Source organism: Cynocephalus volans, chromosome 17 (genome assembly GCF_027409185.1).
Source record: "Cynocephalus volans isolate mCynVol1 chromosome 17, mCynVol1.pri, whole genome shotgun sequence".
In the NCBI taxonomy this organism is placed as follows: domain Eukaryota; kingdom Metazoa; phylum Chordata; class Mammalia; order Dermoptera; family Cynocephalidae; genus Cynocephalus; species Cynocephalus volans.
The window spans coordinates 15,018,257-15,030,933 of NC_084476.1; the positions used below are offsets into that span (position 1 = coordinate 15,018,257).

The window sequence follows — 12,677 nt, forward strand, 5'->3', positions numbered from 1 at the left end:
GTAAAGATTACAAATAATACCTAGAACTGTATCTAACTCATGATGGCTATATTATGAACAAATGGACGAATGGATAGATGGATTAGGGAAACAAAAAATAATTGGGGAGGGGTACTAACTTAATCCAATACCCAAAGATGAGCCCCAACAAATCCCTTGTCTGTCAACAACGGGTAGGCCCTGGGTGAAAGGTATCTCATTACCAAGTGATGTTGAGGATAAGGATAAGAGTAGAAAATGACAGAAAGATAATGTTAGGACCAGAAAAAAAAGAAGCCACCATTTGTTGAGTAGCTACTATGTGCAATTTATTCATACCACAAACATATGAATGCTCATATGCTCCAGGCCAAGTTCTGAGGATATACAGACTAATTCACATAAAGAATAATTTGGGTTCAGATAAAAGCAGTAGACTATGCTATGACAGCCAATAATGTGGGTCCTAGGTTAGGGGAGAAAGAAAGACTTCCCAGAGTATTGATACCCAAGCTGAGACCTTGAAAGTGAACAGGACTGGCCAGGTGAGAAATGGAAGAGTGATGTGGGCAGAGAAAAGAGCTCATGTGAAGATGACCCAGAGGCAAAGTACTGTTCTGGTTGCTTTATACACAGGTCCTTAGAGATCATCCATCTAGACCCACTCTATCCTTTCCTTTGTGGTTGCTATTCTTACAAATTTATTTAGATTTTACTGTTTGGTGAAAATGGGATTCTAGCAAAGTTGTCCATCACAGGTGACGGCCCACATTGGCCCAAATAGAGTTCAAAATTGGGGAAAGGGCCTGACTAACTGTTTGAAAAGGAGGCTCCTGAGATGAGGAGCAGGCGGGGCTAAGCCTGCCAATGGTCCCAGTTCCCTGGAGACATCACAGTCAAGGCAATGCCTTGAGTACAGGCCCTCTGCCAGCAGCAGATATTCTCCAACGGCCAACCATGCCAGAAGGCCCAGAGCAGAATGAGGTGGGCAGGGGGTAAGAGGAAGAGAATGAACAAGTCTGAGCGCCCCACTGGGAAGGGTGGGCCTCACTAGGACTGACAGCACAGTGACAGCCTTCTGTGTGGATGGGGGGAGAAAGGTGCCAACTTGCCACCCCTGGGATCCACCAGAAACTGGGCTCTGGAGTGTTGCTGGCCCTTGCACTTTCATCCAAGGAGTTCTTTGGTCTTCACTGCCAGATGCTTGTCCAGCTCTGCAACTGTGTCATCGGCCATTTGGCTGATCTACAAAAACACAAAATGAGATAGCCTGATAACTGGGGCTGGAAAAAGGTAGGGGAACAAATGTTCCAGAAATATAAAAAGGTCATCTGGGAAATAAAAATAGTGACAAATATTCACATTAATTGAGTCCCAGCCAGGCATTGTACTAAAAATATATGTGGGTACTTCAAAAAGTTCATGGAAAGATTTGTATTATCTTTTAATTCTATTTTCTATTTTCCATGAACTTTTTGACGATCCCTCATATATATATTCTTATTGACTCCTAACAGCAACCCAATGAGATAGATAATATTATCATCCCCATTTGCAGATAAGAGAACTGAGGCAGTTAGATTACTTATTCAGAATACACAGTTAGCACTGAGAAAATTAATCCATGGTAGTCTGGTTCCACAGCTCAAAATTCTTAATACACAATACAGAGAAGCCAGATTTTTCTGTCCCTTAATGAGCCTGTAGAACTTCCTACACCTCTGACACTCTGCTATATGAAGCCTCATACAAATTGATAAGAAGAATATTAAGATCCCAATAGTTAAGCAGAAAAAAAAAATGTCCTGAAAAAAAATACAAAGTACATCTGGTTAACAAACATGGGAAATCCAACAGACACTGAAGAAATGCAAATTAAAACAAGATACAATTCAGCTATCATAGTTAGCAAAATTTGATGTTGTGGTTTTTAATTACAACAATATTCAATGCTGGCAAGCTATGGTGAAATGGAGAAACTCATATATCATTGATAGGCATTCAAATTAATGAAAGTGTTCATACTATTTAACCCCAAAATCTCTCAACTGGGATTATCACAAGAACGGGATCTGAAAAAATTTTAAATTCTACACATAAAGTATTGATCCTGGCTTTATTTTTAATTAAAAAAATCACAAAATGTAAAGTTACAGAATGAAAAAGTATTTTTTTTTTTGTATTTATTTTTGTGGGGTAGAGTGTGTTGTTTCAACACATGCGTATACTGCACAATGAATCACTTAGGGTAGACAGTATAGTTTTGTACTCATTAGCCCACGTCTTCTCCTCTCCCCCTTGAAAAAGTATTTGAATTCATATAGTCATTAAAAATGGTTCAGACTGTCTATTTCTTATGGAAAGGGTGTAAGCAGGAATAACATTCCAATATATATTTCTGAAATGTTTGAATGTTTTATAACAAGCATGAATTGCTTTTGTAATCAGAAAGAAAAATATTTTTTTATTTATAATATCATGGAAACATGCTCATGTTATCCTTGTTAATTCAAGGACTAAAGAAAAAGCAGGATACAAAATTGTGTACATATGTAGAAGTATCTCTAAAATATGTAAACAAAAAAAATTGCATGTTTTTAAAAAAATGGAAGGAAGCTTGCAAAATATTAACAGTGGTTATCTTTTAGTGATGGGAAGATAGGTAATATATTATTCATGTGCGTATCTGTCACATGTAGCCTAGGACCTAGCACATATCAAGTTCTCAGGAAATATTTACTAAGTAAATAATAATTAAAATTTTCTGTGCTTTTTTATATTTTCCAAATTTTCTGCGATAAATGTACTCAATCTAAGAATAAAAAACAAAACACAATACAATTTAGCAGGTGCTGCAGCCTCCCTCCTGTCTAAATGGGACCAAGGGCAGGAAGATTTAGGCTGGAAGCTTTGAAGGCGGCAGTGTGGTGCTCAGGATCTGTGTACTCAGCAGCACAGCGGCTGTTGGCATCTTTATTTGCAGATCACAGGCCTTGGCCAGGAACTGGGAACTAAATGCACAGGAAAGGGTAGAAACTAAAAAGGACTTAGCGCAATTGGTCCCAAGCAGGGAGGCTGCTGGGCTCTTACCATAGCAACAGCTGCACACTTTTCAGCTGGAAAAGCAAAGTTCCTGGGGCTGCCAGACACTTCGGAAGAGTGGCTGGACTCAGAATGGCAGCTTGGTCCCTTCCTCACTCAGCCAGCCACAAGCCCTTGAGATGCTTTTGCCCCCTGTGGCTGCCTTGCATGGGGTGTGGCATGGTGCCCAGCAGTACTCCAGCACCTGCAGGCTGGCAGCCTGGGACAGCCAGGAATGAGGGCTGCAAACTTCCTACGAAAAAACGGCTTCGAGGGTAGTTTGGGGACAGGGATGGGGACTGGCAGGAGGGAGAGTACCTAGGGTATCAATTTGATAACGTGGGTTGTGGGTTAAATTCTCAGTGGGGTGACAATGTGCAAGTCATTTTCATCGATCAAATGAGAATGCTAGATCCCTTCCTCAGAGAGTAGTTGTGAGGGTTAAACAGAATCATGAACACGCAAGCATGTTTCAAACTAGTTATTTGCTATGCAAATGTTGGTTGTATTACTATGATTTTTACCATCACTTCCTGACTTTTCAAATTAATCAATCAATGAAAATACTGATTAACTTTTTAACATAATACAGGTACAAAGTGCCCTTGGGGACAGTCTGCCTGCAAGTTCATCTTTTCCATCTTTATCAGACTTCTTAAAATAAGGATGATTAACAGCAAGAACACCAACAGCTCCCACTTACTGAATACTTACTACATGCCAGACACTGGATTAAAAATTTTACAAGCATTATTGCACTTAATCTTCACAACATATGAAATACTATTCTCTCCCTTTAACATATTACAAACATTATTTCATCTAACAGTTGCACGGTAGCTCCTACTAAGCAAAAGTGTTTTGTCCTCTGTTACTTTACTCAAATCCAACAACTTCATATAACCTCTATAAAACAGGTGGAACAGCTATTATCCCCATTTTACAGAGGAGTAAACCAGAGCACAGAATGCTAACTGATCTGCCCAATATCACACAGAAAGTCAGTGGTGTGGCTGAGCCAAGAACTCACCCACCCCAATGGCCAGTTTGATGCTCCTACTCCCTTTGGGAGTGTCCATAGCATCTGGCCTAGTCGTTCCTCATTCCAGACAGGCTGTGTTAGGGTCATTAAGAATGTCAGTGCCCCAGTCTCATATTTAAAGTCACAGATGGAGGAGAGGAGTGGGATGGAAAAGCAGGGTAAACAATTATAGAGGACCAGCAGCCATACTAGCCACTTTTAAGTATGCTGTGTCATTTAGTCCCCATATCAATCCTGCGAGACAGGCACTACTAGCATCCACATTACAGATGAGGAAACAGAGGCTCACAAAGATGGAGTCATTTGCTGACCATAACAGGTGAGAAGTAAACAGGGCTGGGATTTGAATCCAGGCCTGTCTGACTCCAAAGAGCAAGCATATTACAATATGCTGCCTTACAAAGACATGATGATGAGAACATCATCATCATCACATGTGCTACTTACAAGTTCAGGAGAATGAAAGGCAGGGACATAGAAGGGGGATGGAAAGAGCATGTAGCACACCCTGGGGTAGGCCTGTGTACAAGTCATCCTTCCTGAGGCCTGGCTTGGAACACCCACTGCTTCTCCCAGTCCAGCCTCGTTGCCTGCCACCCAGTCTGCCGGAGCCCTCCCTCCTTCAGCGCCACTAGCACCCACTTTTGCTCATTTCAGAGAAGCTGCGTTTCTCAGAGAAAGGCAGTAATGAAAAGATCTTGGGCAGAGTTACTGGTGGTTTCTGCCATGTGCTTTAATGTTCAGCAGCCCCATTTATAGCAATCAAAAGTGAAGGTCAAACAGCAGGCTGGCAGATGCCAGAGTCCTGAGTGGGAAGACCCTGGTCCTTCTTCAGCAGATCTGGCCTCGGCTGAGTTGGGAAGTTTGGGGAGGTTGAGGGAGTTTGGGGGTCAGACACGACTGCACAGTTAGAACTTACAACAGAATCATTACATACTTATATACCAAAGATGAAAGAAATATTTTTATAATAAAGTTTTAAAAAACATGACATGACCTCAAAAAAATTCTGGGAAATTTTTTAAAAAGAAAAAAAAGAAACTCTCTTAAAAAATAAAATCAAAATTGTTCATAATCCCATCACCTGATATAACCACTTTTAATATTTTGATATGTATCAGCTACCAACCATTTTATGTACATGTGACTTTTCTTTATAAAAATGGAATCATAATACTATTGTATAACCTACCTTTTTAAAAAAAAATAAATTCCAAAAAAATTTTGATATCTGTAAAATATTTTTGTGACTTTTTCTATATTCATTCCAATGAATAGATGTAAAACATTTTATTTTCCCACTGTCAGAAACTTAGTTAGTTCCCAGTTTTCTACTATTATATATAATACCTCAACAAACATTCCTATAGATAAGATTCTTGACAATCTATTTTGGATATATTCCTAAGTCACTGAAACAGAAATGTACGAATTTTGGTATATACTGTCATATCATCCTCTGGAAAGGTTGTATGAATTTATATAAAGAATAATTTAATCTTTTCTGCAGAATGTGGAAGTAAAACCAATACTACCAAGATAAATGACATTTTAAGCTCACATTAAAAATTCTACGTTCAAGCATTATGGGTTAAAAAGATGAAATTTTAAAAAAATACACATATTCTAAAAACCCTGCAAGTGATTAAGCAGTACGTACCAAAGACCTTAAAAATATGCATTCCCTTGTAAGTGATCCACACTTGGGATGTTCTATTCTAAGGAAATCATCTCAACAAAAATTTATGTATAAAGACATTTACTGCAACCTTATTTATTTAACAAAAAAGTTTAAACAAACTAACAGTCCAAAATGAGGGCTTATGAAAGTGAATTATCAGGGCTGGCTGGTTAGCTCACTTGGCTAAAGCACGGTGCTGATAACACTTTAATGCCAAATAGAAAATAAAAAGCTGGATATAAGATTGTTTATATATGTTCTCAATCATGTTAAAAACTATGTAGTTAAAAAAAAAAGAAAGGAAGGAAGTATTCCAAAATGTTGAGAGCAGTTGCCTCTGCAATGCGGAATTATGGGATGAGTTATTCCCCATTTTTTAAAACAATTTTCTGTACTCTACATTTTCAACAAGGAGCATACATTACTTTGATGATCAGGAACAAAAGCAAACAAATAAATTTTAAAAAACTGATGAAGCAACAATTAGCCAAAACCTTGTTCATTTAAAAACAAAAAACGCACACCAAAAACTCCAGCGTGGTGCCTTCTGACTGGGAAAAAGAACAAAACGAAGTGTATACAAGGCTGTCTCCTAAAGATTTTCCTACCCAAACTTTTAACTGTATGAGAGTAAATGAACTTATTAACAATAACAGTAAGAACTAACATTTAAATGATGATGCTTTTAATATTTTTATATTGGAAAAATATGAAATATGGTGCAATATAAGTAGTATGATCTTTTTCCTGTAATATTACATATAGCTTAGAGAGATAACTTGAAGGTCCACACTAAAATGTTAACAATAGCCATCTCTGAGTAATGAGATTTCAATTATTTTCTCTTTTCTTTTTTCTTTTTTTTTTTTTTTTTTACAGTAAACATTTATTACTTTAGCGTCAGAAAAACTAATAAAGCTATTTTCTCTTTGGCAAAATAATAATAATCAACACTTAAAAGCACTAAAGGAAAAAAACTAGCCTGAAGAGGATGGTGAAAAGCCAGTGCTAATGAGTGACGGCTTCTGGCAAGGTCTTTGTCAAGCAGGTTTTATCAAGAGTGCAGGTTATCTGATCACTCTTCCTTTTTCAAGAAGCACGTGGACTCTGGTCCCTCGGGCAGACCCAAGCTTGCTGAGTGAGGGGAGCCTGGTAGGCCTCGGAGGTCCCCAGGCTCACCAGCAGGAAGCAATGAAAAGGCCAAGTGTCACGTGCAGAAATGGAATCCCCTGGGAGACAGACAAGGAGCTGGCCCAGACTATTATGAGGCCTGATCAGTGCTCAAGAAAAGGCCAGCCCAATCTATGAGCCTCCTCTTTTAGCTGATGCAGGGAAAGAGGACGCCAGAAAGATGGCAAGAGGGGAGCTTTGAGGGTTTAGGTGTTAGGTACTCTAATGATGCTTTTTAGAATCTAGGGCAACCCTTCGAGGTAGAAATTGCCAATCCCTTTTTACAGAAGAAACAGATTCCAAGGAGTCAAGTAACTTCCCCAAGGCCACAGGACATCAAGTGCAGAACCATCTTTTCTAACTCTGGTGCCATCACAAGGGTGTATTATAAGGCTTTTAAGTCATTATCTTCCATGTGTGCTTTTGCAGAATTATCTGGGGACCTTTCTAAAATTATACAGTCCTGGGCATGAATCAGAAAATGCAGGAGCAGGGCCCAGGAATCCATCTAAAATCCTCCACGAGGTGACTGTTGTGGCTGGCCTTCGACTAGCATCCTAACTGCTGCTCCAGGAGAAGGGGAGCTGCTAGTCAATTTATGGCCTTTTCCAGGGGTCCTCCTAAGGGTTCTCCTTGCCTCCCACTACTTCCTTCTTCACTCCTCAACCTGCCCACACTCCTGTTCAATCCTCCTAACATAATGCTTTTATTACAGACAAGGAAGCTTTGAGGCTTACCAAGCCTTTTATATTACATGAAACATTACTAACTCTATCTCCTAAACACTGGTAAATTAATCTTCCTCTCTCACTTCCCACTGGTACCACTCAGGTTCAGACCATCATCACTTTCTGAATGAATTTCTGCAACAGCCTCCCTGGTCTCCCTGCCTCCAGTCTTGCCTCTACAATCTGTTTTCTACCTGGCCACTACAGTCATCTTCTTAAACACAAATATGATCTCCCCACTGCCTTAAAAAAAATCTTTTAAGACAGTTATTGTATGAGAATCACCTGTGAAGCATTTAAAAATGCAGAACTCGGGCCCCACTCCAGATTCACTGGCTCAATCTCTGGGAGTGGGGACCCCAGATTCTTGTATTTTTATAAGCTCCCCAAGTGATTATGGTACTGTGGTAAATAGATATTGTTCAACAAATATTCACTCCCTCTCCCAGACCTCCATGTACACATATAATTCCTTGTACCAATGATACTGGGCTTAATCTATGTCATTTGCTTTGGCTAATGTGATTTGACAAGAGCACATGCTAAAAATGTGTTTGAGTAGTTGGGTTTATGCTCTTGACATCTGCTGTTGCCATGGAAAGATGCCCTGGGAAACCTGTTGACTCCAGAAGGTTGAAAAATGTATAAATCAGACTTGAACCCAATCCAAGATCTGCAGCCAAGGCCACTGAGCCCAACCTAGATCAGCTACACCCAGCTGGCCCACGGAAACGAGAATAAGAAATAATACTTTGATATTATAAATCACTGAGTTTCAGAGTAGTTTGTTATGTGGCATCATTGTGGTCATAGATAACTGATATAGATATATAGCCAATGTGGGACTCCCTGGGTATGTTAAAGGTCAAACTCTTCAACCTGGTATACAAGACCTTCTATGATGGGGTCATTCTGTCTTCTCTATTCATTCCCTAGTCTCATCCTAGGTTCAATCCCCAATGACCTACTGAACAATGTCCTTTTATATAACCATACCTTTGTAACATGCTGTTCTACCTTTCCCCCTTGTCTCTATTTTCCTACAGTCGCTCCTTTAAGACTTGTTCAAATACTACTACTCAGCACACTGAGAACATGAAGTACTCACTTCTCAGCAATCAGAAAACCAGCTAGGAGAGCATTAGCATTATTAACCAGATAGGCTCTGAAATCAGTCTACCTGTGTCTGGATCCCATTTCTACCACTTCCCAGCAATCTTTGAGCAAGTTGAGGACTTTGAAAAAATCATTAAACTTCTTTGAACCTCAGTTTCCTCACTACCAACCTCACAGTTTTGTAGTTTTGAAGATAGATGAAGTAATGTAAATGTCCAGTACAGAGCCTGGCACATGGTAAAAGGTCAACAGCATCTTATCATCCCCCATGGATCCCTCCCAGGGTCCAGCACAGGGCTAGGTCCTGGATACTCAGTCAGTGCTGATCACGTGAATGAAAAAACCAGAGGTATTCCGTTTTAATTGGCCCTGCTTCAGACATGAAAAAAGGATTCCTTGGGTCAGATACATAAACACTACATCTGCTGGGAATAGTACCTGTTTCTCTATGAGCCTAATGGTGTCCTCTGAGACCTTGTCCTTTGATTTCTTCAGCTTATTCATTGCATTGGTACGAACCTTCCTTAAAGAGTCTTTGGCCTTGTTGGTGTTCTGTTTGGCCAGTTTCACTAGCATTTCTCTGTGCTCTCTGGTTACTCTGATAAAAGATGGAAAAAAAAAAAAAAATCAACAAAATCATTCTATACATTAATTGCTAACCAAGAATTTAACATCACTCTATCAGCTCAGTGGTTTGTAACTTTACCCTCTGTTGGTTGATGATCTTCATGTTCCTCACACATACCCATGGGCATGCTCAGGGTCAAGTACAATTCCTGGAGAGTTAGCTAAGGACAGCCAGTAAGAATAGTGCTTAAACACATTACCCAGAAAGTCTAGGCAGACCTGGGATCAAATCCTGGCCACGGCCCCAACAAGAACATAAGTGACTTCCTCTCCTCAGAGTTCCTATCTGTCTAATGGGCATTGTGTCAGCACCCGTCTTCAAGAGGTAGTGTGAAGATTAAATGAGACGATGCATGTAAACTGTTTAAACACTGACCCTGGCACTTTTTAAGTGCTCAATGAAAGGAATCAATTATTAGCTATAACTCCATCCCTTTCTCTCCTACTAAGGAAAGCAATACAATAAATAATGATGCTATATAAAGAGCATCATCTCTAAATCACCCAAAACAAGTAAGTAGCAACCTTTAGAATCTTAAAAATTACTATAACACTTATGAATCAACTCGAAACTGACCAAGACACAAGAGTCCCAACATAGTATGTGAGAGCCATTGTGCCAGCTAACTTCCATCAAGTACCCATGAGAGTGTCTAGCACATTATGAATGCTTAATAAATGTCATATTTTTTACTATTAACATCCTCATTATAACAACAGTGAGCATACTGAGGGCCTACAATAAACCACTAGGATAGGCACTTTATACACTGATCCTTACAACAACCTTATGAGGCAGTTATTATTATTCCTATTTTACATTTAATCATCACAGCAATGCAGAAAAGTAGCCCAGCATGTTTGCCTTGCCTTCCTTCCTTCATCATGTACAAACTACCTATCAAAACCAGTGCTGGGCACTGAGGTACTATGATAAACATGAAAGACCTCTGTCCTGCTCTTAAGGAGCTTAGCTAGGCAGAGAGACAAGGAAAGAGACATTTACAAAGAGTGTGAGAAGTGCTGTGGTATGGGAAGTGGGGAAGTACAAGGTGCCATAGGAGAGCAGAAGCTCAGTCATCTTACCAGGAACTGTCTGAGTTTAGGCAGTGGGCACTAAGGTAAGACTTTCCTGAAGAAATGATACCTAAATGTGGTAGTCATTAGGTCAGTTTACTAGTGTTCTGGTTTTCATCCTTCCAGGCACATAGTAGGAATGCATTTCCCGACCCCTTCTGAAGTTAGGCTGTATAACTTGTTTTGGCCAATGAAAGGTGATCAGAAATGACAGGTGCCACTTTAAAGTGACAGCAGCTTTAAAGGCAATGTGTGCTCTGCCACATTTGTTTCCCTCCACCATAGTACAAGTTGAGATAAAGCTTCCATCCCTTGGGTTCCAGAACGACTATGATGAACAGCACCAATCACACAGCATGAGCAAGAAATAACTTCTATTGTTATAAGCCACAGAGATTTCGGGATTGCTTGTTATTGTAGCATAGCCCATCTCATTCTGAGTAATACACCACACTAGCATCCAAAGAACGAGTCCAAGTTGCCAGTACTGGCATGGCAAAAGAGGATGTCCAGGAGGAAAGAACATATATGAAGTCTTTAAGCTGCAAAGAGACTATGTTTGAGCTGAGGAATTGGCTGGGGCACAGATTGGAAAGAAGGTAGTAAAAGAAAAGAGGATGGGAAGCCATACCACGGAAGGCCTTGTAAGATCATGAACCCTATTTTACAGATGAAGAAAATGAGGCCCAAAGAAGTTTGGTAATTAATATGAAGTCAAACCCAGTCCCCAGGCTGGCTTGTCTCAAGAGCCAATGGCCTTACTATGACAAAATTCCTCTTCCCCCAGGTCCTGAAATGAATATCACTGGCATATGCTTCCTGACTCTCAAATCAACATGGTTCTTGCTGAATACGGACAATCCCAAGATCTGGGTATATGTTCAGTGTGAAATAGTGATGAGCAGCTGTTGAAGACTTAGGGCTTCTACCTGATATTTTCTCTGATGAGAAAAAAGTTAAAGAGTTTTGAGACAGGACAAGCTCTGAAGACAAAGTGGAGAGCTGTGTTATAAATAAATCCTTCTGGATTCAGCTTTTTAAAGGTATTCTCAAAATAAAAATGATCCTGATTACTACTATTATTAAACCTCTCTATGCCATATGAGTACTTTAAGTGTGTTACCTCACTGATCCTCACAACAATTCTCCAAAAATTAGATTCTAATACCCCCATTTTCCAATGAGGAAATTAAGGCTCACAGATGTTAAGTGACTTGCCCATGGGTTTGAATGACAGAACTAAGATTCAAATCCAGATCTTTCTGGCCTGTATTATTTCCACTACTGCATGCTGTCTACCCCTTGTAATCTATTTCAAGTAAATCACGCACTGCTGCCATTACTTCTCTGCTTCCAGGCAGAAAGCTTTTCAAAGTCAGTAATATGAATCTTGGGACTGGAAAGGACAAAACCACCATGTCAGGAGTTTAGGGATTTGGATCAGATCTTGTTACTTTTATGGTTTTTTATTCATTGAACAAAAATCATGCTGACATGTTTAGGCCTCTTTTTTGTTCTGCCAAAGCATATGTCAGTATAAGGAAGGAACAGGAAAATTAAAACTTGATCCACTGATTCAAAAAACTTAATCCTGCTGAAATACTAGGAGGGGAGAAAATAAATGAATCTAAGTCTGTAAGAAACATCTTAAACTTAGACCTTATTTAAGTATTTCAATCCTGTATTTCACATATAATTTGAAATGGGCATCCCACTGTTTAGAAGACACTTTATAAGAGAAAAAGTTTTATCTAACCAACTTTTCTTTTCACTATATTGTTACATTTATATTTTAAATGGAAGAAAAACCATACATTTTAAGAAACATAAACTAGGACTCAAAAAAATCTTAAAAGTAAAAGGTTATAAAGAAAACAAAATCAAAGTATATGTATTTAGCTTTCATAAAATGTATTATCTTTTATTAATGCAAATGTGACATTACCATACTATTAACAACAGACAGTTTCCACATGTAATAGTGTCCAATAGTTATTGACATTCTGAAAAATATTTCCAATTCAGTATGCAAATACAGAGGCAATAATCAAAAAGGTACTATAGGGAAATGGAGAGGCAAGGCAGTGAGGAGGGGAAAAGAAAGAAGGAGGGGAAGGGGATGCTGGGCACAGGGAGGACTGAGAGGAAGAAGGGCATATGCATAATGGTTCAGGGT

At 39.3% G+C, this 12,677-nt stretch overlaps 1 protein-coding gene across 1 annotated transcript in view; it reads right to left on the reverse strand.

The window, feature by feature from the left end:
* Positions 1 to 306: 306 nt before the first annotated feature.
* MRRF (mitochondrial ribosome recycling factor) overlaps positions 307 to 12,677 on the reverse strand; it is a 53,623-nt gene continuing 41,252 nt past the window's right edge. Inside the window, exons 6-7 of the mRNA XM_063082275.1 lie at positions 9,236 to 9,395; positions 307 to 1,224 (exon numbers count right to left, since the gene is read on the reverse strand). Coding sequence (XP_062938345.1) covers positions 1,147 to 1,224; positions 9,236 to 9,395 — 238 coding nt within the window. The 3' untranslated portion in view covers positions 307 to 1,146. The remainder of the gene's footprint in view (positions 1,225 to 9,235; positions 9,396 to 12,677) is intronic.